Raw genomic sequence first — 24,890 nt, 5'->3', positions numbered from 1 at the left:
TTAACTTCTCTACACCTTCTCTTAACTTCTCTACACCTTCTCTTAACTTCTCTAAACCTTCTCTTAACTTCTCTACACCTTCTCTTAACTTCTCTACACCTTCTCTTAACTTCTCTACACCTTCTCTTAACTTCTCTACACTTTCTCTTAACTTCTCTACACCTTCTCTTAACTTCTCTACACCTTCTCTTAACTTCTCTTAACTTCTCTACACCTTCTCTTAACTTCTCTACACCTTCTCTTAACTTCTCTTAAATTCTCTACACCTTCTCTTAACTTCTCTTAACTTCTCTACACCTTCTCTTAACTTCTCTACACCTTCTCTTAACTTCTCTACACCTTCTCTTAACTTCTCTTAAATTCTCTACACCTTCTCTTAACTTCTCTACACCTTCTCTTAACTTCTCTACACCTTCTCTTAACTTCTCTACACCTTCTCTTAACTTCTCTTAACTTCTCTACACCTTCTCTTAACTTCTCTACACCAGCTCTTAACTTCTCTACACCAGCTCTTAACTTCTATACACCTTCTCTTAACTTCTCTTAAATTCTCTACACCTTCTCTTAACTTCTCTACACCTTCTCTTAACTTCTCTACACCTTCTCTTAACTTCTCTACACCTTCTCTTAACTTATCTTAACTTCTCTACACCTTCTCTTAACTTCTCTTAACTTCTCTTAAATTCTCTACACCTTCTCTTAACTTCTCTACACCTTCTCTTAACTTCTCTACACCTTCTCTTAACTTCTCTACACCTTCTCTTAACTTCTCTTAACTTCTCTACACCTTCTCTTAACTTCTCTTAACTTCTCTTAACTTCTCTACACCTTCTCTTAACTTCTCTTAACTTCTCTTAACTTCTCTACACCTTCTCTTAACTTCTCTACACCAGCTCTTAACTTCTCTACACCTTCTCTTAACTTTTCACACAAGCAGGGCTCCTGCCATTCTCTGCGAAGTATGAAGGAGTATTTTTACTTTCTTAGATGGGGTCTGAAAACTATACATCTATGGACAGACCCAGACCATCCCTGGACAGACCCAGACCATCCCTGGACAGACCCAGACCATCCCTGGACAGACCCAGACCAACCTTGGACAGACCCAGACCAGCCTTGGACAGGCCCAGACCAGCCCTGGACAGACCCAGACAAGCCTTGGACAGACCCAGACCAGCCGTGGACAGGCCCAGACCAGCCCTGGACAGACCCAGACCAGCCCTGGACAGACCCAAACCAGCTTTGGACAGATCCAGACCAGCCCTGGACAGACCGAGACCAGCCTTGGTCTATTTATGAACATGAATGATGTTTTGGTCAAAAAAAAATAAGTTAAATTAGTTTATAGCAGATACATTCAACATAAATAGCAATAATGACAAAGCACATACAGAGCGAAAGAGAGGCAAGAGCAACCAATCAATAAAAAACATCTCTAGATGAGATATTGAACAAAATGAAAAGCATGGCTCTTAGTTTGTAGGCCTGTATTGCAGAGTTCTAACATCCAAAAATAATACCAGAAATGCACGACCTTCTCCTACAGTCCTCACAGACATCCGTATAGCTTTCTCCATAAGTAGGAGTCGGAGACAAGCAACCATTACCAAGACAACGGGATCTAGTCTCCTGTGTCCCAAAATGGCACCATATTCTCTTTGCAGTGCACTACCATTGGCCAGAGTCCCTATGAGTGTATTAAGTAGGGTAGAGGGTGCCATAGAGACGCAACCAAACAGGATCTAGTTGTCATATCAGCAATGACTTGTTGATGAAGAGCATCTACTCAGCTACATGTCCGAATGCATCTTCAAATAGCACCCTATTCCCTATATAGTGCACTACTGTTGACCAGAGCCCTATTCCCTATATAGTACACTACTGTTGACCAGAGCCCTATTCCCTATATAGTGCACTACTGTTGACCAGAGCCCTATTCCCTATATAGTGCGCTACTGTTGACCAGAGCCCTATTCCCTATATAGTACACTACTGTTGACCAGAGCCCTATTCCCTATATAGTGCACTACTGTTGACCAGAGCCCTATTCCCTATATAGTACACTACTGTTGACCAGAGCCCTATTCCCTATATAGTACACTACTGTTGACCAGAGCCCTATTCCCTATATAGTGCACTACTGTTGACCAGAGCCCTATTCCCTATGCAGCCTGGTCAAAATAAGTGCACTACAAAGGGAATAGGGTGCCATTTGGGACACACACACTCAGAAAACACATCAGTGAAACAACCTCCAGTGATAGGGTGAAGATCTGGGTCACCTCCAATGTAACCCTGCTTCAGAATCACCACCTTCATCATGTGTCATATACAGGAACACTGAGTGTACAAAACATTAGAAACACCTTAATACTGAGTTGCACCCACCCCCCTCTTGTTGCCCTTCGTCGGGGCATGGACTCTAAAAGATGTCGAAAAGCATTCCACAGGGTTGCTGGACCATGTTGACTCCAATTGCTTCCCACGGTTGTGTCAAGTCGGCTGGATGTTATTTTGGGGTGGTGGAACATTCTTGATACACACAGGAAACTGTTGAGGATGAAAAACCCAGCAGCGTTGCAGTTCTTGACACAAACAGATGCACCTGGCACCTACTACCATCCCCCGTTCAAAGGCATTTGTTAGTTTTATCTTGCCCATTCTCTGAATGACACACACACATAATCCACGTCTCAATTGTTTCAAGGCTTAAAAATCCTTCTTTAACCCGTCTCCTCCCCTTCATCTACACTGATTGAAGTGGATTTAACAAGTGACATCAATAAGGATCATGGCTTTCACCTGGATTCACCTGGTCAGTCTGTGTCATGGAAATAGCAGGTGTTCCTAATGTTTTGTCCACTCAGTGAACAGTAGTTGTGTAAATAAATGTGACGGCGGGAAGAAGAAGGCAGGAAGGAACGATGAAAGGTGCACTTACCGCGAACAGAGATCCCTGATAGAGACATGCTCCTGTGGGTGAAGAGGAGGAGGAGGAGGAGGAGGAGGAGGAGGAAGAGAGGAGAACACAGCAGTGTTAAGAGCAAGTTCAAAAGGTATTTCAATGTACAATACAGTATTTTTTGAAGAATGCACTTAAAGCCTTATACCTACATAAATATTACACCACGACCTAGGTAAGAGTAGGTAAAAAAAAAAAAAGCTAGACATTTTTATGTGTGTGTGAGACGTGTGTCCATCTGAACCACTACATGGTCTCACTCTTGACTTGCACAGTAGCCTGTAGCCATTACATAAAGACGCTGAACATTTGAACAACGGAGTGGCCATTATTCTCCTTTGCTCAATTGGAAGACTAAACATAGAAAAAAATGAACTAGCAGTGAGAGAGAGAGAGCCAGGCGGACAGGCGGGGACGTGTCAATACATCTTGGCTGGGGGGGGGGGGGGGTCACCCTGAGAGTTGAACAGACTTCACACACACCCCAAAAAGCACCACAACAGAAGTGAAATGGATGTGGACAACTGTGGTGTAGTCTGCTGTACATGTGATGTGACCGACCAGGTGGTGCCCAACCCAGGTCTGGGTGCCACAAGATAGTTAGCCAACTGAGCTAAAAACGTAGGTAGTGCAAGGCTTCAGGTCCAGCAGATGTTTTAGACTACTTTGTCTACCTCAGCGCCATCTGAGACCACTGTCCCCCTGAGACCACTGTCCCCTGAGACCACTGTCCCCTGAGACCACTGTCCCCCTGAGACCACTGTCCCCTGAGACCACTGTCCCCTGAGACCACTGTCCCCCCGAGACCACTGTCCTCTGAGCCCACTGTCTTCTGAGCCCACTGTCCTCTGAGCCCACTGTCCCCTGAGACCACTGTCCCCTGAGACCACTGTCCCCTGAGACCACTGTCCCCCTGAGACCACTGTCCCCTGAGACCACTGTCCCCCCGAGACCACTGTCCTCTGAGCCCACTGTCTTCTGAGCCCACTGTCCTCTGAGCCCACTGTCCCCTGAGACCACTGTCCCCCTGAGCCCACTGTCCTCTGAGACAGTTGTCTACATTATTCAAATAGAACTCAAGATTGACTGTGTAATGTTATTTTTATTTCACCTTTATTTAACCAGGTAGGCTAGTTGAGAACAAGTTCTCATTTACAACTGTGACCTGGCCAAGATAAAGCAAAGCAGTGCGACACAAACAACAACAACAGAGTTACACATGGAATAAACAAACATACAATCAATAATACAACAGAACAAGTCTACATATAGTGTGTGCAAATGAGGTAGGGTAAGAGGTAAGGCAATACATAGGCCATAGTGGCAATATAATTAAAATATAGCGATTAAACACTGGAGTGAAGATGAGTGTGCAAGTAGAGATACTGGGGTGCAAAGGATCAAAAGGATCAACATTTAAAAAAAAAAGTTTAAAAAAAATACAAATAAATAAATAACAGTATGGAGATGAGGTAGTTGGATGGGCTATTTACAGATGGGCTATGTACAGGTGCAGTGATCTGTGAGCTGCTCTGACAGCTGGTGCTTAAAGTTAGAGAGGGAGATATGAGTCTCCAGCTTCAGTGATTTTTGCAGTTTGTTCCAGTCATTGGCAGCAGAGAACTGGAAGGAAAGGCGGCCAAAGGAGGAATTGGCTTTGGGGGTGACCAGTGAAATATACCTGCTAGAGTGAGTGCTACGGGTGGGTGTTGCTATGGTGACCAGTGAGCTGAGATACGGCGGGGCTATACCTAGCAAAGACTTATAGATGACCTGGAGCCAGTTGACCTGGAGCCAGTGGGTTTGGCGACGAATATGAAGCGAGGGCCAGCCAACGAGAGCATCCAGGTAGCAGTGGTGGGTGGTATATGGGGCTTTGGTGACAAAACGGATGGCACTTTGATAGACTACATCAAATTTGCTGAGTAGAGTGTTGGAGGCTATTTTGTAAATGAAATAACATCTTTTTTTTTTTTTACAAAATTTTAATACTGGCTATGATTATATTTCCTCTTGGCCTGTGCGGTTTATGTACTTTAAAAGCTGAGCATGATCTCTGTAGATTTTTTAGTTATTATTGTATTATAAGACATCATAAAGCCTTATAACAGGCTTATAACAGGCTTATAACAGGGTTATAACAGGTAATACGTCATTATACCTGCAGGTTGTCAGTAAAGTGTTCTACCCACAGGGTTTTCTCATGTTGTTCTGTGAGTGAATGTCCAGCAGTTGCCCTATGGGAGAGAGCACCAGATCCACATCTAAACTTTGCCTTACACTCCTGCAGAGACACTTATGGCAAGATGGTACAGACAGATAGGGTAGCTCTGCTTCTAGCTCATAAACAACTTTGCGGTATTTTTAAAAATAAATAAATGGTGTGTTATTTCTTACATTATTAGCCCAGGACATTTGTTTGTGTTATTACATACAGCATTCTAATATTTATATATTCCTTAATTGCATTATTTTACTTTTAGGTTTCCGTGTATTGTGTTTATTGTTGTGAATTGTTAGATAGTACTGCACTGTTGGAGCTAGAAACACAAGCATTTCGCTACACCCCGCAATAACATCTGCTAAACATGTGTACATTTATATTTATTTGATTGAACAGTAATAGAATATGTATGTTTACATGCCATTGGAGTTGATTGTGATGAGGTAAAACCTTAGCCTAGGGTTTTAACTATATTTAGGTTACAGTCAAACAAGTACATGTGTGTGTGTGTGTGAGTGACTGTGAGGCATTTGATCAATTCAATCTCAGTTAGAGGCCAGATTACAGATGACAGATTTACCTGGCTGGTTGGGATTATATTCTGTCTGGACATGAATAATAAATCAGACAAATGGGACATTTCTTTCCACACAGAGAACGCCGAGGAAAGGAGCCAGCTGGTTTATAGAGTGGTGTGTTCCCCTGTTATAACATGTGGATCCAAAGATGTGCATACGGCCTATTCTTAAAAGTCATAGTGTCTTGAGTTGTATTTCTGTTTTAGAATGTCAGAGCTAAATTTCCCTTAATAACCATAAAATATATATTTAGAACCTAAACACAGTCAAATATACTGCCTATGTTTGCAACGCAACCTTTTGCAATATATTAATATATATGAATAATATCCAAGCCTACCCGTTTTTTTTTTTTTTTTACAGATGTTAATTTCCATAATCGATAAATAAAAAGTGAATTCACGTGATTGAATAAGAGACTAAAATACCCACCATGTATTTCTGAAGTGGCGGTGAGAAGAATTCCAGCCAAAGCGGCTACGAGGATCCATTGTAAAGCCATAGTCACCGCATACAAGGCATTCAATCCGATGGGGCAGAAGCAGAACTTAAATGCAGAATCTTTCTAGTTCAAAACTAATCGATTCTCAAATATCATTATTGATTTTCCGATGTTTCAGATAAACGACCACACTGGGCAAAGCCTTGCCAGAAGAATGTTTGACTGGGCTGGAGAATAGTTCAGAAGTTACACGTAAAGACAGCAGGTAGGAACGGGGACCCCCCCTCTCTCTCTCTCTAGCTCTCTCACTAAGTCTGAAAAACGCTGCAGGTCTGGACTCCAGAGCGAAGGAATGCAGTCCCAACTGTTCGCAATCGGCGAAACTTCAAGACAAAAACGCAGGTGTCATCGACCGTAGATTTAAAAGCTGTACAGCATGACGAAGTATGAGAATCCGTTTCCAGCCCGTATAATTATAGACTAAAATCCGCTCGCTCACTTGCAATGGTCGCGCTGTGCAAGAACTGAGGCGACGCTATAAAGTGCCCTGCTATGCAGGGTTTCTTCTCCCTCTCTCTCTCCAAGCACACTCCAAACCGTAGGACGTCCCCCAGCACACCACCCGGACGATTGAATGCAGTCTAGGGATAGAAACGTATGATGTGCGGTCTGCTCTAAATTAATAAAATATAGGGCTTTGCTATGCAACAACAGCTATTTGACATCTTTCTCATTCCTCTAATCATGCTTGAACAGGCCCAATATGCTACCAGATTGTTATGCGTTCTGTGGCCAATATGCTACCAGGTTGTTATGCGTTCCATTTGAACGGGCCCAACAATATGCTACCAGGTTGTTATGAGTTACGTCTGAACGGGCCCAACAATATGCTACCAGGTTGATATGAGTTCTGTCTGAACGGTCCCAACAATATGCTACCAGGTTTTATGAGTTACGTCTGAACGGGCCCAACAATATGCTACCAGGTTGTTATGAGTTCTGTCTGAACGGTCCCAACAATATGCTACCAGGTTGTTATGGGTTCTGTTTGAACAGGCTCAATATGTTACCAGGTTGTTATGAGTTCTGTTTGAACAGGCTCAATATGCTACCAGGTTGTTATGAATTCCGTCTGAACGGGCCCAACAATATGCTACCAGGTTGTTATGGGTTCTGTTTGAACGGGCTCAATATGCTACCAGGTTGTTATGGGTTCTGTTTGAACAGGCTCAATATGCTACCAGGTTGTTATGGGTTCTGTTTGAACAGGCTCAATATGCTACCAGGTTGTTATGAGTTCCGTCTGAACGGGCCCAACAATATGCTACCAGGTTGTTATGAGTTACGTCTGAACGGGCCCAACAATATGCTACCAGGTTGTTATGAGTTCCGTCTGAACGGGCCCAACAATATGCTACCAGGTTGTAATGGGTTCTGTTTGAACAGGCTCAATATACCCAATATGCTACCAGGTTGTTATGGGTTCTGTTTGAACAGGCTCAACAGGCCCAATATGCTACCAGGTTGTTATGAATTCCGTCTGAACGGGCCCAACAATATGTTACCAGGTTGTTATGGGTTCTGTTTGTAGTAGCAATTGCATATTATAGTGTTGTAAAACAATCCATTATTGCTGGCCTATAAACATACTCAAATTTGGAAGAACGGACAATTAAATAAACAATCCATTCAGCAAGCACGTACTAAGAGCTGACATTCCTCTAGGTCACACAGGAGCAACCTAATCTTCAGTCAATGGCAAACGCTTTTTGTCCCCGGCTGAGAAGAGCCATCAGACAAGACTCCTGGCCTTTAGAAAACAACAGTTGCCACTGCTGTCCCACGCATGAGTGAATTCCTCAGCTTTCCCGCCAAGTAGAGTTGGCTGTGTGCAATGGACATTTACAAAATAAATAAATAAATAAATAAGGTAGAAATTTAGATTGGGATAACCTACCATCCAAATATAATCACCCTAAAAAGCTATATTGTTTATAATGCGGTCATAGTGAATCCCCTGTTGTTGGCAACCTGATTATTTATCCCCCTGTTTGTTTCCATGTTTATTCCCAATGGTGAAATGTGACTCCATAATTTACAGTATTAAACAGGTTGAGGCCTCCAACTACAGAACATATTGACAAGTCTTTGGCCCAGCTGTACAGAATATACACGTTGTCTAAGTGATAACATCCAGATAAGACAGTGGAGGTTTTAATTCAACCTCGAACTCCTGGGAAAACAATAAGAATTGTTGTACATGTTGTTACTGCCATCTGGTGTTGTAGAGTGGAATAGTCCAGTGGACGGTTAGATCTTTCTCTGTGGCCTACTCAATATTGTATTAAATAGCAGCTACACGTACATTCTAGTTTTAACCAGTAGCTTCGGATCGACCATCCTTTTCTCGTGAGATCACACTCCTTTTCTCTGAACGTGGTCAGTCGGGTTTCGCCAGGCGACTTAACAGTCAATTCTAAATATGCTCAATGTTCACAAGACGAGTCAGTAAATCCATAATATTTTCATACTTTATTGAATAAATTATACACATTAACATATAAAATCACAAGCGTCTTTAATCGTCCTTTTTCACTGTGACTTTCTGTACGAGTTCTTCACTCCGACAGCTGACGATCGCTCGCTCTAATGACACGTCCTGTGGAGACAAGGGAAGAGGTGTCAGAGACATTGAAACAGTGCCAGGGTCTAGTCTAGTAGTAATGCTGCCGTCCTTTGAACCAGAACCAGAACCCTGGTGGCGTGGGTTCAATCCCTGTTCAGACCCCTATGCCTTACTTTACCATTCTCTTCCTTTCCATTTCATCCCTCACAACATTCATCAGAAAATAGTGAAGTACGGAACTCCACATGGATAGACATTAGGACAGGAGAAGCAGGATGTTATGAAAGTACACACCTGAACAGAGTTGCTCAGACACACGTCTGATGCAATATGACAAATCTACTGTTTTCTTTTCAGACCACTTGTCAAGAAGATTTCCGTTACATTCTAGAATCCTCTCCCTGAGGGTATTTGTGTTACCTGCCTGCCTCTCTCCCTCCCCCTGCCTGCCTCTCTCTCTCCCTGCCTGCCTCTCTCTCTCTCCCTGCCTGCCTCTCTCTCTCTCTCCCTGCCTGCCTCTCTCACTCCCTGCTTCTCTCTCTCCCTGCCTGCCTCTCTCTCTCTCCCTGCCTGCCTGCCTCTCTCTCTTACTCTCCCCTGCCTGCCTCTCTCGCTCCCCCTGCCTGCCTCTCTTTCTCCCTGCCTGCCTCTCTCTCTCTCCCCCTGCCTGCTTCTCCCTCTTTCTCTCCCCCTGCCTGCCTGCCCCTCTCTCCCCCAGCCTGCCTCTCTCTCTCCCACCTGCCTGCCTCTCCCTCTTTCTCTCCCCCTGCCTGCCTGCCTCTCTCTCTCCCCCTGCCTGCCTGCCTGCCACTCTATCCCCCTGCCTGCCTGCCTGCCTGTCACTCTCTCCCCTGTGGGACTGTGGGACCTTATATAGACAGGCGTGTGCCTTTCCAAATCATGTCCAATCAATTGAATTTACCACAGGTTGACCTCCAATCAAGTTGGAGAAACATCTCAAGGATGATCAATGGAAACAGGATGCACCTGAGCGCAATTTTCAAGGGGTCTGAATACTTTCCGAATGCACTAGTATGAGTTCTGGCCTTGTACTATAGATCCTTTACTATAGTTATCCCTTGATACACACACATCCCTATTGGTTTGCTTTGTTTGTAGGCAAAGATTACACACCTATCAAGCACACAATATTGCATTGGAAGGCTTGGTATTAAAGTCCATGGGATGTGTAGTTCAATAATGAGGAATCATGGAGTGGGATATGTAGTTCAATAACTAGAATGAGGAATCATGGAGTGGGATATGTAGTTCAATAATGAGGAATGAGGAATCATGGAGTGGGATATGTAGTTCAATAATGAGGAATCATGGAGTGGGATATGCAGTTCAATAACTAGAATGAGGAATCATGGAGTGGGATATGTAGTTCAATAGCTATAATGAGGAATCATGGAGTGTGATATGTAGTTCAATAACTAGAATGAGGAATCATGGAGTGGGATATGTAGTTCAATAATGAGGAATCATGGAGTGGGATATGCAGTTCAATAACTAGAATGAGGAATCATGGAGTGGGATATGTAGTTCAATAATGAGGAATCATGGAGTGGGATATGCAGTTCAATAGCTATAATGAGGAATCATGGAGTGGGATATGTAGTTCAATAGCTATAATGAAGAATCATGGAGTGGGATATGCAGTTCAATAGCTATAATGAGGAATCATGGAGTGGGATATGTAGTTCAATAGCTATAATGAGGAATCATGGAGTGGGATATGTAGTTCAATAGCTAGAATGAGGAATCATGGAGTGGGATATGTAGTTCAATAATGAGGAATCATGGAGTGGGATATGCAGTTCAATAGCTATAATGAGGAATCATGGAGTGGGATATGTAGTTCAATAGCTATAATGAGGAATCATGGAGTGGGATATGTAGTTCAATAGCTAGAATGAGGAATCATGGAGTGGGATATGTAGTTCAATAATGAGGAATCATGGAGTGGGATATGTAGTTCAATAACTAGAATGAGAAATCACGGCGCGTATGATAGCATGTAGCACTGCCTTGAAGTCTCACTGCCAAATAAGTCCCAGAGAGCCTTGGAACGGTCATGTTGTCAAAGAGGGGATCCAGGTATGTATTGTTGTAGTCACATGACCCAGGCTCCTCTATACGTGTGTTAACCCTCTAAAGCCCAATGTGACATACATGGCATATACACCGAGTGTACAAAACATTAAGAACACCTTCCCAATATTGAGTTGCACCTCCCTTTTGCCCTCAGAACAGCCTAAATTCGTCGTGGCGTGGACTCTACAAGGTGTCGAAAGCGTTCCACAAGGACGCTGGCCCATGTTGACTCCAATGTGTCACACGGTTGTGTCAAGTTGACTGGATGTCCTTTGGGTGGTGTTCTTGATACACACTGGAAGTGTTGAGCTTTAAAAACCCAGCAGCGTTGCAGTTCTTGACACACTCAAACCGGTGCGCCTGGCACCTACTACCATCCCCCGTTCAAAGGCACTTACATGTTTTGTCTAGCCAATTCTCTGAATGGCACACATACACAATCCATGTCTCAATTGTTAAGGCTTAAAAATCATTCTTTAACCCGTCTCCTCCCCTTCATCTACACTGATTGAAGTGGATTTAACAAGTGACATCACGACTTGACTTTCATTTCAGACATAATACATTGAATAAAGTTCATACAGGGCATTCGGAAAGTATTCAGACCCCTTGACTTTTTCTACATTTTGTTGCGTTACAGCCTTATCCTAAAATTGATCAAATACATTTTTTCCCTCATCAATCTACACAACACTCCATAATGACATCACAATACCCCATAATGACATCACAACACCCCATAAGGACAAAGAAAAAACACAGACATTTTTTTTAAAGCAAAAAAATAAACTTATTTACATAAGTATTCAGACCTTTTGCTCTGAGACTCAAAATTGAGCTACGGTATATCCTGTTTCCATTGATCGTTTCTACAACTTGGAGTCCACCTGTGGTAAATTCAATTGATTGGACATGACTTGGAAAGGCACCCACCTGTCTATATAAGGTCCCACAGTTGACAGTGCATGTCAGAGCAAAAACCAAGCCATGAGGTCGAAGGAATTGTCCGTAGAGCTCCGAGACAGGATTGTGTCGAGGCAGAGATCTGGGGAAGGGTACCAAAAATATTCTGCAGCATTGAAGGTCCCCAAGAACACAGTGGCCTCCATCATTCATAAATGGGAGAAGTTTGGAACCACCAAGACCCTTCCTAGAGCTGGCCGCCCTGCCAAACTGAGCAATCGGGGGAGAAGGGCCTTGGTCAGGGAGGTGACCAAGAACCCTATGGTCACTCTGACATAGCTATAACGTTCCTCTGTGGAGATGAGAGAACCTTCCAGAAGGACAACCATCTCTGCAGCACTCCACCAATCAGGCCTTTATGGTAGAGTGGCCAGATGGTGGCTACACTTCAGTAAAAGGCACATGACAGTCCGCTTGGAGTTTACCAAAAGGCACCTAAAGGACTCTCAGACCATGAGAAACAAGGTTCTCTGGTCTGACGAAATCTAGATTGAATTCTTTGTCCTGGAGGATACCTGACATCATCTCTACGGTGAAGCATGGTGGTGGCAGCATCATGCTGTGGGGATGTTTTTCAGCAGCAGGGACTGGGAGACTAGTCATAAATACAACCCACATTTTAACGGCTATGTTCTGATTTCAACGTGATGTCGATATGAGTGCTGAAAATAAAAGAAAACTAGCGTTGCGCTTACCTTTCCGCATTGAAACCAAATGCAACAATCCAACATCTAGCTGTCGGTCTTCTCCAAGTTGTCCTGAACCAGGGATATTACACAGTACATATTATTCCCAGTCTGGAACTTTGGTGTGACTCCGCCCCCTCTCGTTCTATTGATTTCAACATATGTATTTATTATGGATCCCCTTTATTTCCTGTCAAGGCAGCAGCTCCTCTTCCTGGGGTTTATTATGGATCCCCTTTATTTCCTGTCAAGGCAGCAGCTACTCTTCCTGGGGTTTATTATGGATCCCCTTTATTTCCTGTCAAGGCAGCAGCTACTCTACCTGGGGTTTATTATGGATCCCCATTAGTTCCTGCCAAGGCAGCAGCTCCTCTTCCTGGGGTTTATTATGGATCCCCATTATTTCCTGTCAAGGCAGCAGCTACTCTTCCTGGGGTTTATTAAGGATCCCCATTAGTTCCTGCCAAGGCAGCAGCTACTCTTCCTGGGGTTTATTATGGATCCTCATTATTTCCTGTCAAGGCAGCAGCTACTCTTCCTGGGGTTTATTATGGATCCCCATTAGTTCCTGCCAAGGCAGCAGCTACTCTTCCTGGGGTTTATTATGGATCCTCATTATTTCCTGTCAAGGCAGCAGCTACTCTTCCTGGGGTTTATTATGGATCCCCATTATTTCCTGTCAAGGCAGCAGCTACTCTTCCTGGGGTTTATTATGGATCCACATTATTTCCTGTCAAGGCAGCAGCTACTCTTCCTGGGGTTTATTATGGATCCACATTAGTTCCTGCCAAAGCAGCAGCTCCTCTTCCTGGGGTTTATTATGGATCCCCATTATTTCCTGTCAAGGCAGCAGCTACTCTTCCTGGGGTTTATTATTGATACCCATTAGTTCCTGCCAAGGCAGCAGCTACTCTTCCTGGGGTTTATTATGGGATCCTCATTACTTCCTGCCAAGGCAGCAGCTACTCTTCCTGGGGTTTATTATGGATCCCCATTATTTCCTGTCAAGGCAGCAGCTACTCTTCCTGGGGTTTATTATGGATCCCCATTAGTTCCTGCCAAGGCAGCAGCTACTCTTCCTGGGGTTTATTATGGATCCCCATTATTTCCTGTCAAGGCAGCAGCTACTCTTCCTGGGGTTTATTATGGATCCCCATTAGTTCCTGCCAAGGCAGCAGCTACTCTTCCTGGGGTTTATTATGGATCCCCATTAGTTCCTGCCAAGGCAGCAGCTACTCTTCCTGGGGTTTATTATGGGACCCTCATTAGTTCCTGCCAAGGCAGCAGCTACTCTTCCTGAGGTTTATTATGGATCCCCATTAGTTCTTAACCTTGGATTAATTCTCTTAACCTTGGATTAATTCTCTTAACCTTGGATTAATTCTCTTAACGTTGGATAATCTGACAGACATTTGTGAGGATTACAAGTATGCTTTAACGTTGTGGTGATTATACTGTAGGTCGTTCCGTTCCGTAATGAATTTATACTTACCGTTCCTACCATAGTGATGACAGTGTTCCTTCATACTTACCGTTAGTACCGTAGTGATTGATGACAGTGTTATTGTTTTGGTCACTCTATAAAATCAGTTATCTTTTGGCAAATTTCATTTTCACGGTTGTATTTTTTCACGGTTTCAGAGTTTCCCAAATTCACTCTCAAAAACCACACTTTTAAATGAGAAAAACCACACAAATTTTATGCTTTAAGCTTAAAAATCAAATCACAAGACCACTTTGGAGGTCTGGGAACAATTCTTTGGCAGGTGTAGTTGCCCTTCCATTCAATTGCACACCTAGCAAGTAGACCGCTGTGTTTGGCTAGTGGCGTTTTTGTCCTGTACAATGTACCAGGTAGGCTACATGTGATGGCAGAGTTAGAAACAAGAAAAAAAAGACCCATGATCGAAACAAACAATCAAGATAATTATTCTGCAAAGTAGGCCACCTTCATTTGAAAAGGTTTTTGGGGGAAGCCTTCAGAATGTTCCTTTAAACAGCGCATGGGGGGGCCTCCTCTCAGAGTCAGGTTCCTCTCAAGGTTTTGTTCCTAGGTTTTTTTTGGGGGGGGGGGTGTCAAAAGCATTTTGACAAATGTAAAAAAGGACGATGTAAATTTGATTGATTGATAACGGGAGTGTTGCCCACCTCTCTTGTTCTTGGGGAACTTCTTTGCGTCGGTTGTTCTTCAGAGGCAGTAGTTTGGAGATGATATCTAGTACCACTACGTAGAAGTCCACATTATCTTCCAAGATCTACATTACAAAGAACAGAGAACACAGGAAATATTAACAAAAAGTGTGTGAGTGATGTGTGTGGGTGGGGGGTGTGAGAGAGACAGAAACAGAAGGGGGAAAGATTGAATTTCCCTCAGAGAGCGAAAGAACTTTGTGACACTCACTCTCTGCACAAGGTCGGCTCCTCCCACAAACGCTGCTCCGTTCTCCTGGGCTACTTTGGCTTGATCAGGATTCTGACAAGAACAGACAGTATCCTTCATTTATATTTACTACAGTATGAACACAAGGCAGAGCACCATGGGACCTATCCTGACATGGGCTGCATTTACACAGGCAGCCCAATTCTGATCTTTAGCCCAACTATTAGCAAAAGTCAACTCCAGTGTTATGGGTGTGGTACAGTGTAGTAGGTGTGTTTACTGGAACTAAGAATTCCCCGATTGACAAATATAATATGCTTGGCTGAACCTTTGATCCAAAGCGACGTACAAAACAATATATGCACTCACTGTAATGTAAAGTGTAATGTGTTTGATCCCTGCAGGAACTGAACCACGCGACCTTGATGTTGTTAGTGCCACTCTCTTGCTAACTGGGGCACAAACAGAACGATGTTCATATACAGATTATATATATATATATTTACAATATACAGTACCAGTCAAAAGTTTGGACAAACCTACTTTTAGACAATTTTCTACATTGTAGAATAATAGTAAAGACATCAACACTATGAAATAACACATATGGAATCATGTAGTAACCAAAAAAGTGTTAAAACATTTCTTTTCTCTAAATACATTTTATATTTGAGATTCTACAAAGTAGCCACCCTTTGCCTTAATGACAGCTTTGCACACTCTTGGCATTCTCTCAACCAGCTTCATGAGTTAGTCACTACTTTTCTACAATGTAAATAATTGTAAAATAAAAATGCTAGAAATGAGTAGGTTTGTCCAAACTTTTGACTGGTACTGTACATCACTGCCAGTTCTAGTTGCCATACAGATTATACACAGTGCATTCGGAAAGTACTCAGACCCCTTGACTAATATTTTGTTACGTTACAGCCTTATTCTTAAATTAAAAATATATAAAAATAAAAAAGAATCAATCTACCCCATAATGACAAAGAAAAATATTGTTGCAAACGTATAAATACAAAAAAACTGAAATATCACATTTACATAAATATTCAGACCCTTTACTCAGTACTTTGTTGAAGCACCTTTGGCAGTGATTACAGCCTCAAGTCTTCTTGGGTATGACGCTACAAGTTTGGCACACCTGTATTTGGGGAGTTTCTCCCATTCTCCTCTACAGATCCTTTCAAGCTGTCAGGTTGGATGGGGAGCGTCGCCGCACAGCTATTTTCAAGTCTCTCCACAGATGTTAGATCGGGCTCTAGCTGGGCTACTCAAGGACATTCAGAGACTTGACCATTCTACCATGTAGGCCTGATTGGTAGAGTGCTGCAGAGAAGGTTGTCCTTCTGGAAGGTCACCTCCCTGACCAAGGCCCTTCTCCCTCAATTGATCAGTTTGGCCCGGGCACCCAGCTCTAGGAAGAGTCTTGGTGGTTCCAAACTTCTTGCATTTCAGAATGATGGAGGCCACTGTGTTCTTGGGGACCTTCAATGCTGCAGACATTTTTTGTTGCCCTTCCCCAGATCTGTGCCTCGACACAATCCTGTCTCGGTGCTCTACAGACAATTCCTTCCATCTCATGGCTTGGTTTTTTTCTCTGACATGCACTGTCAACTCTGGGACCTTATATAGACAGGTGTGTGTCTTTCCAAATCTTGTCCAATAAATTGAATTTATCACAGATGGACTCCAAACAAGTTGAAGAAACATCTCAAGAATTATCAATGGAAATGCACCTGAGCTCAATTTCGAGTCTCATAGTAAAGGTTCTGAATACTAGTGGTTAGTGTTGGGCCAGTAACCGAAAGGTTACTGGATCAAATCCCAGAGCTGACAAGGTAAAAATCTTTCGTTCTGCCCCTGACCAAGGCAGTTAACCCACTATTACCGGGGCGCCGAAGACGTGGATGTTGATTCAGAGGCGAAGACGTGGATGTTGATTATGTCAGCCTCCAGCACCTCTCTGATTCAGAGGGGTTCGGTTAAATGCAGGAAGACACACCTCTCTGATTCAGAGGGGTTGGGTTAAATGCAGGAAGACACACCTCTCTGATTCAGAGGGGTTGGGTTAAATGCAGGAAGACATTTCAGTTGAAGGCATTCCGTTGTACAACTGACTAGGTATCACCCCTTTCCCCTTTTGTAAATAAGGTAATTCAGTTTTATATTTATTTTGCAAACATTTCTAAAAGCCTGTTTTCGCTTTGTCATTATGGGGTATTGTGTGTAGATTGATGAGGGAAAAAGTTGATTTAATCAATTTTAGAATAACAAGAGTAACAAAAATGTGGAAAAAGTCAAGAGGTCTGAATAATTTCCAAATGTACTGTATTTCCATGTATACATCACTGTCAGATCAACAAGGGATTTCAATAGAATGACTGATTAACATGTAAATGACTTAGGGACTCGGTAAGGTCCATCAAGGAAGACATAACATAAATCAAACGAATAAATTAGCTATTGATGTTGGAAACAGCACACAGGAGATTTTAAAAAAGACACAGAATAAAGGCTACTGTTAAGTCACATAACCTACCTCTGTAAAAATTGAAACTTGGTTGACTTCTGTCTTGAACAAGTAAATAAAACTGTGCTGACAAAGGGATCCACTTTTTTTTCCTGGAAGAGAAGATTGAAAACATTCATGGTAATATATTGCTGTGTTGCCTGCGACATCAAAAGCCTACATTAAAAACCCAATATGTGGCAAGCAGATGAAGGAATCTGGATTTTACTCAACCACGTTTACCATCCTAGGTCACCATGACAACATAATGCGTGCGCCACAGGCTCTGTCGTAACCGGCCGTGACCGGAAGGTCCGTGGGGGGCAACGCACAATTGGCCTAGCGTCGTCCGGGTTAGGGAGGGCTTGGTCGGTAGGGATGTCCTTGTCTCATCGCGCACCAGCGACTCCTGTGGTGGGCCGGGCGCAGTGCGCGCTAACCAAGGTTGCCAGGTGCACAGTGTTTCCTCCGACACTGGTGCGGCTGGCTTCCGGGTTGTGTTAAGAAGCAGTGCGGCTTGGTTGGGTTGTGTTTCACCACACAATCTGTAAAACAATCTGTAAAACAATCTGTAAAACTTTAGCAAGTTAGATAAATACGGTACGCATCAAAAGGATAGTAGGTGAAGAAAATGCGTACAGGAATCTGATTCAAAAGAAGTCACAGACGCAAGAAACTGTGTTCAAACAGGCAGCCTAATTCTGATATCTTTTTCTCCACTAATGGGTTTTTTGACCAACCACATCAGATCTTTCACAGATCGGTGGTAACTGTCACACCGGCCAACATTACTGGACAGGTAAGCTTCACTAACATAATAGCTAGCTAGAGAATTGCCTGGAAACCCGATGTTGCATTTGAATCAGTAAAGTTTCCTCTAACGAACCTCTACAAGTCAGAATGTTGAAAACAATTATATTTTAAAGTACTGTACTGGTTGTCTGTGCGGTTGGTCCTTTTTGGCGGTAGGAATGTGAGACAATATATCCACAGGAAAGTAGAATTACAAGAACCTTTCAAAGCACTGGTAGAGCTTTCAGATTTCCATCACCTGAAGCATGCGGACAAGATAACAACACATGCACACTTGCCGAGCAGGTGCATGTGTTGACATGGTTCTGCGCGAGTTGGGAACTTCAACAACAACTAGGCAGAGGATAATCTAATAGTATTAGCAGGACGCCACCCAGGACACAAACACTTTGGTGGAAAGCTGCTGCCATCCCATGTGACAAAAGCAGTGATGTGGCGTCTCTAAAGGAATCGATGACAACACTTGGTATGTAAAGCACAAACACAACATTTTGATTATTTAATTTACCTCCAACATGATTGGCACTACTTTTATTCATCTCACATTTTCTCTGTTATTTCCTGTTTTTACAGCTTCGATTCTCTAGAGCCTGGTGTCGTCGCCAAGGACCGTGTGGACTCAGTCGGGACCAGGTTTCAGCTGCTACGGGAATGCTGAAATCCTTCCTCCCATGGATGGTCTGCCTGTACAAGCACCACCTGGACTGGACACAGCTAGACAAACGTATATTTTTGAGAAGATCAGGGAGTTTTGCGACGAAGCGGCTAAGGATATCACATGCCCTGCAGCAAAGTCAAGGGCAGGACAGAAACAGGCTCTCCGAATGCGTCGTACTTCACCGGCTCCAACGCTCGGATGTGGCAGGCTTGCAAACTATTACAGACTACAAAGGGAAGCACAGCCATTAGCTGCCCAGTGACACAAGCCTACAAGATGAGCTAAATTACTTCTATGCTCGCATCGAAGCAAATAACACTGAAACATGCATGAGAGCACCAGCTGTTCCAGACGACTGTGTGATCACACTCTCCATAGCCGGACAGGTCAACATTCACAAGGACAAGGGCCAGGATGTGTACTCCGAGCATGCGCTGACCAACCAGCAAGTGTCTTCACTGACATTTTCAACCTGTCCCTGACAGTCTTTAATATCAACATGTTTCAAGTAGACCACCATAGTCCCTGTGCCCAAGAGCACAAAGGTAACCTGCCTCAATCACTACCGACCCATAGCACTCACGTCTGTAGTCATGAAGTGCTTTGAAAGGCTGGTCATGGCTCACAACACCATTGTCCCAGAAACCCTAGACCCACTCCAATTTTCATACCACCCCAAAGGATCCATGATGCAATCTCTATTAGAGGTCGACCGATTAATCGGAATGGCCGATTAATTAGGGACGATTTCAAGTTTTCCTAAGAATCGGAAATCTGTATTTTTGGGCGCCGATTTTGCCCCCATTTTTTTTTTACACCTTTATTTAACTAGGCAAGTCAGTTAAGAACACATTCTTCTTTTCGATGACGGCCTAGGAACGTTCTGCCTCGACAGATTTTTACCTTGTCAGCTCTAGGGATCCAATCTTGCAACCTTAGTTAACTAGTCCAACGCTCTAACCAACTGATTACATTGCACTCCACGAGGAGCCTGCCTGTTACGCGAATGCAGTAAACCAAGGTAAGTTGCTAGCTAGCATTAAACTTATCTTATAAAAAACAATCAACGACTGTCGTTGCTCCAATGTGTATTTAACCATAAACATCAATGCCTTTCTTAAAATCAATACACAAGTATATATTTTTAAACCTGCATATTTAGCTAAAAGAAATCCAGGTTAGCAAGCAATATTAACCAGGTGAAATTGTGTCACCTCTTGCGTTCATTGCACGCAGAGTCAGGTTATCTGCAACAGTTTGGGCCGCCTGGCTCTTTGCGAACTAATTTGCCAGAATTTTACGTAATTATGACATAACATTGAAGGTTGTGCAATGTAACAGGAATATTTAGACTCATGGATGCCACCCGTTAGATAAAATACGGAACGGAATAAACGTTTTGTTTTCGAGGTGATAGTTTCCAGATTTGACCTAAGGCTCATATTTCTGTGTGTTTATTATAGATAAGTCTATGATTTGATATTTGATAGAGCAGTCTGACTGAGGGGTGGTAGGCAGCAGCAGGCTCGTAATAGTTAAAGGTATATGGTTTAGAGAGAAATAATTGACGCGTTATAATTCCTGTAATAACTTGTGGCTGAACTTGAAAGGGGTTCCTTCTCCTTATTTTACCGTTCATGTCTTCCATAGAGAATGTCTTGATCTACTTCAGATAAGGTCTGTGTTTCTTTCAGGCTTAAACACCTATGCATTTTGATCCCCGTGTAAATCTCACTAGGATAAGGTAACATTTGTCAAAATATTTTCATAAATCCACTCTACAAAAAAAGTGATCTTCGCTTATATTTAGCCAATATTGATCAGAGTTACCTTGTCCTATGGATAGCTACACAGTTATAAAATTGGCAAGGTGGTGTAAGCCTACACGAAACACAGACCTTATTTTAAGTGAATCTAAAAATATCCTATGGAATAAATGAATGAATGAACCGCTTTTCATATTTTGCTAGAAGGTGTCATGGGAATTATGACTTGCACTTTGGTAGTCAATTCTTACCATGTCCATTATTAAAATAGGATTTCCTGCATATAGAAATTACAGTTTCTGTTTTCAACATTCATCATTCATGTTATTTGAGATTAAATTGATTTCATTTATGTATTATATTAAGTCAAAATAAAAGTTACATAAAATACGGAACGGTTCCGTATTTCACTGAAAGAATAAACGTCTTGTTTTCGAAGATGATAGTTTCCGGATTTGACCATATTAATGACCTAAGGCTCGTATTTCTGTGTGTAATTATGTTATAATTAAGTCTGTGATTTGATAGAGCAGTCTGACTGAGCGGTGGTAGGCAGCAGCAGACTCGTAAGCATTCATTCAAACAGCACTTTAGTGCGTTTGCCAGAAGCTCTTCGCTGTGCTTCAAGCATTGAGCTGTTGATGACTTCAAGCCTATCAAATCCCGAGATTAGGCTAGTGTAACTGATCTGAAATGGCTAGCTATTTAGCGGGGTGTGCGCTAATAGTCCTTCAATTGGTGACGTCACTCGTTCTGAGACCTTGAAGTAGTTGTTCCCCTTGCTCTGCAAGGGCCACGGCTTTTGTGGAGCGATGGGTAACGATGCTTTGAGGGTGGCTGTTGTCGTTGTGTTCCTGGTTCGAAGCCCATGTAGGGGCGAGGAGAGGGACGGAAGCTATACTGTTACACTGGCAATACTAAACTGCCTATAATAACATCCAATAGTCAAAGGTATATGAAATACAAATGGTATAGAGAGAAATAGTCCTATAATTCCTATAATAACTACAACCTAAAACTTCTTACCTGGGAATATTGAAGACTCATGTTAAAAGGAACCACCAGCTTTCATATGTTCTCCTGTTCTGAGCAAGGAACTTAAACGTTAGCTTTTTTACATGGCACATATTGCACTTTTACTTCTCCAACACTTTGTTTTTGCATTATTTAAACCAAATTGAATATGTTTCATTATTTTAGACTAAATTGATTTTATTGATGTATTATATGATGTATTATATTAAAGTTAAAATAAAAGTGTGCATTGTTCATTCAGTATTGTTGTAATTGTCATTATTACAAACATATATATATATATATATAAAAATCTTGCGATAAATTGGTATGGGCTTTTTTTTTGGTCCTCCAATAATTGCTATCGGTGTTAAAATATCATAATCGGTCGACCTACAGAAGGTAGTGCGTACGGCCCAGTACATCACTGGGACCAGGCTTCCTGCCACCCAGGACCTCTATACAAGGCAGTGTCAGAGGAAGGCCCTAAAAATTGTCAAAAACTCCAGCCACCCAAGTCATAGACTGTTCTCTTTGCTAACACACTGCAAGCGGTAGCAAAGCGCCAAGTCTAGGTCCAAAAGACTTCCTAACAGCTTCTACCCCCAAGCCATAAAACTTCTGAACAGCTAATCAAATTATTACTCATGCTACTCAAGACTATTTGCGTTGCCCCCCTCCACTCTCTTTTACACTGCTGCTACTCTCTGTTTATTATCTATGCATTGTCACTTTAACTCTACCTACATGCACATATTACCTCAATTACCTCAACTAACCTGTACCCCCGCACATAGACTCTGTACCGGTACCCACTGTATATAGCCTCCACATTGACTCTGTACCGTAATACCCTGTATATTGCCTCCACATTGACTCTGTACCGTAATACCCTGTATATAGCCTCCACATTGACTCTGTACCGTAATAACCTGTATATAGCCTCCACATTGACTCTGTACCGTAATACCCTGTATATAGCCTCCACATTGACTCTGTACCGTAATACCCTGTATATAGCCTCCACATTGACTCTGTACCGTAATACCCTGTATATAGCCTCCACGTTGACTCTGTATATAGCCTTTACTGCTGCTCTTTTTTGCTCTACTTATCTATTTTTTACTTAATTAACACTTATTTGATTTTGTTTTGGGAATATAGATTATTTTGTTATAGATTACTTAGCAAGATGTGGCTGGTGGTTATAGCATTTCTTACACATGACCCATCAATTTAGACAAGTGCGGCTGGGTAAGAATCATCTAACATTTATAAATATATTTATCTGGACACTTTCGATTTACCTGGAATGTTTCCTTATTGTAGGCTACTACTTTTAGTCTTAATCTTTACTACACTACTCACTGTTTAGCACATGACCTCACATGAATCCTTAAAGAGATGTGTGGGCCAGGTTTAAGAGGGTGTAAACGATGCTGAATGTGTGTAGACAAAGGAGAGCTCTCAAGTAGGTACCAAAACATTCAAAGGCCATTTTCTCAAAAGTGAGTTTACAAGTTTATCAACTTTCAAAGCAGAATTACTTTCCCATTGTTCCTGAGCTGTAGTGTATGATATATCATTTTGTAGCTCTGAGTCTACTTTTATCCAATGTAAAAAACACAATTTCAAACTTTGATACATAAGACCGAATCCAGGTGGTTGGTCATCATAGTGGTCTCTGACATCATAGTGGTCTCCGACATCATAGTGGTCTCCGACATCATAGTGGTCTCCGACATCATAGTGGTCTCTGACATCATTAGTGGTCTCCGACATCATAGTGGTCTCCGACATCATAGTGGTCTCCGACATCATAGTGGTCTCTGACATCATAGTGGTCTCCGACATCATAGTGGTCTCCGACATCATAGTGGTCTCTGACATCATAGTGGTCTCCGACATCATAGTGGTCTCCGACATCATAGTGGTCTCCGACATCATAGTGGTCTCCGACATCATAGTGGTCTCCGACATCATAGTGGTCTCCGACATCATAGTGGTCTCCGACATCATAGTGGTCTCCGACATCATAGTGGTCTCCGACATCATAGTGGTCTCCGACATCATAGTGGTCTCCGACATCATAGTGGTCTCTGACATCATTAGTGGTCTCTGACATCATTAGTGGTCTCTGACATCATTAGTGGTCTCTGACATCATTAGTGGTCAGAATCGCTCAGGTGGAACAAACTTAAACTTGCAGCTTTTTTCAATGCTGATTTGAATGTCATTGAGAAAACAAAGAGGTGTCTTTCTGAATTTAAAAGTAATCCTTGAAATAATCATGTCGTTTTTCTAAAGTATCTAATCTGATTACAATATTTTTTGCTGGTAATCTAACCCTGGTAGAAAGTAAGGGCTCCCGAGTGGCGCCGCGGTCTAAGGCACTGCATCTCAGTGCTAAAGGCGTCACTACAGACCTGGTTCGATTTCAGGCTGTATCACAACCCGCCGTGATTGGGAGTCCCATTGAGCAGCGCACAATTGGCCCAGCGTCGTCCGGGTTAGGGCTTGGCCTTCATTGTAAATAAGAATTTGTTCTTAATTAACTGACTTGCGTAGTTAAATAATACACTTTTTTTTAAAGGAGTTGAAAAGTTGCTAATTAGCTAAAAATTGTCTGTGATGAGATTTAAACTGCAACCTTTGGGTTGCTAGACGTTCTTGTTATACTCACAACTTTTGTTTTTGCCTTAAGTAACCACCAGTCTTATGTAACCATGCCAAACGTAACATATCACACTAATTTAAGTATCCTATGTTACTTCTAGTGTAAGAGACCACGCTGAGTTATTGAAGTTATTGAATCCTACTAGTGAGCATCAGTAGTTAGAACATTAGTTTGCTAGCTACATGAGTGACAAAGGCTGCTAGATAGATACTTTTGCTAACGTCAGCTACTCGCCCGAGTTTGTTGGAGTCGACAGCTAGGAACAAAGTGCAGTATGCAACATAAATGCATTGCCTATGCATCATCATATGGACTGTTTATTCTAAACATTGAACTGCAACTTTAAGATAAAAAAATATATAGAGTTTGTAGAACTGACCTTTTTCAATCCTCGTCCAGGTTGCCATGTTTAAATATATATATATATATTTTTTTACACCAGTGCACCTTGCCTTATGTTAAATTCGTCACGTGTAGAAACAACGCAGG

General features: G+C 42.4%; 1 protein-coding gene and 1 non-coding gene across 5 annotated transcripts in view; both read right to left on the bottom strand.

Moving 5' to 3' along the window:
• The window catches only part of fras1 (Fraser extracellular matrix complex subunit 1), a 352,007-nt gene extending 345,251 nt beyond the window's left edge, over positions 1-6,756 (bottom strand). For all 3 annotated transcript variants that reach the window (XM_036936462.1, XM_036936463.1, XM_036936464.1), the window contains exons 1-2: positions 6,197-6,756; positions 2,942-2,973 (exon numbers count right to left, since the gene is read on the bottom strand). In XM_036936462.1, coding sequence (XP_036792357.1) covers positions 2,942-2,973; positions 6,197-6,266 — 102 coding nt within the window. In that variant the 5' untranslated portion in view covers positions 6,267-6,756. The remainder of the gene's footprint in view (positions 1-2,941; positions 2,974-6,196) is intronic.
• Positions 6,757-8,725: 1,969 nt separating this feature from the next.
• On the bottom strand, positions 8,726-17,614 carry LOC110536455. 2 transcript variants are annotated; one of them, XR_005034752.1, is made up of 5 exons: positions 17,504-17,590; positions 15,328-15,410; positions 14,980-15,051; positions 14,727-14,833; positions 8,726-8,865 (listed from the first exon to the last, which is right to left on the bottom strand). It is a non-coding gene; the product is annotated as an uncharacterized LOC110536455 (transcript). The 2 variants fall into 2 exon arrangements; XR_005034751.1 differs by lacking the exon at positions 15,328-15,410 and having other exon boundaries at positions 17,504-17,614.
• Between the last annotated feature and the right edge of the window lie 7,276 nt (positions 17,615-24,890).

This window comes from Oncorhynchus mykiss, chromosome 11 (assembly GCF_013265735.2).
Source record: "Oncorhynchus mykiss isolate Arlee chromosome 11, USDA_OmykA_1.1, whole genome shotgun sequence".
Lineage (NCBI taxonomy): Eukaryota > Metazoa > Chordata > Actinopteri > Salmoniformes > Salmonidae > Oncorhynchus > Oncorhynchus mykiss.
This window is presented reverse-complemented; position numbering and strand designations above follow the sequence as displayed.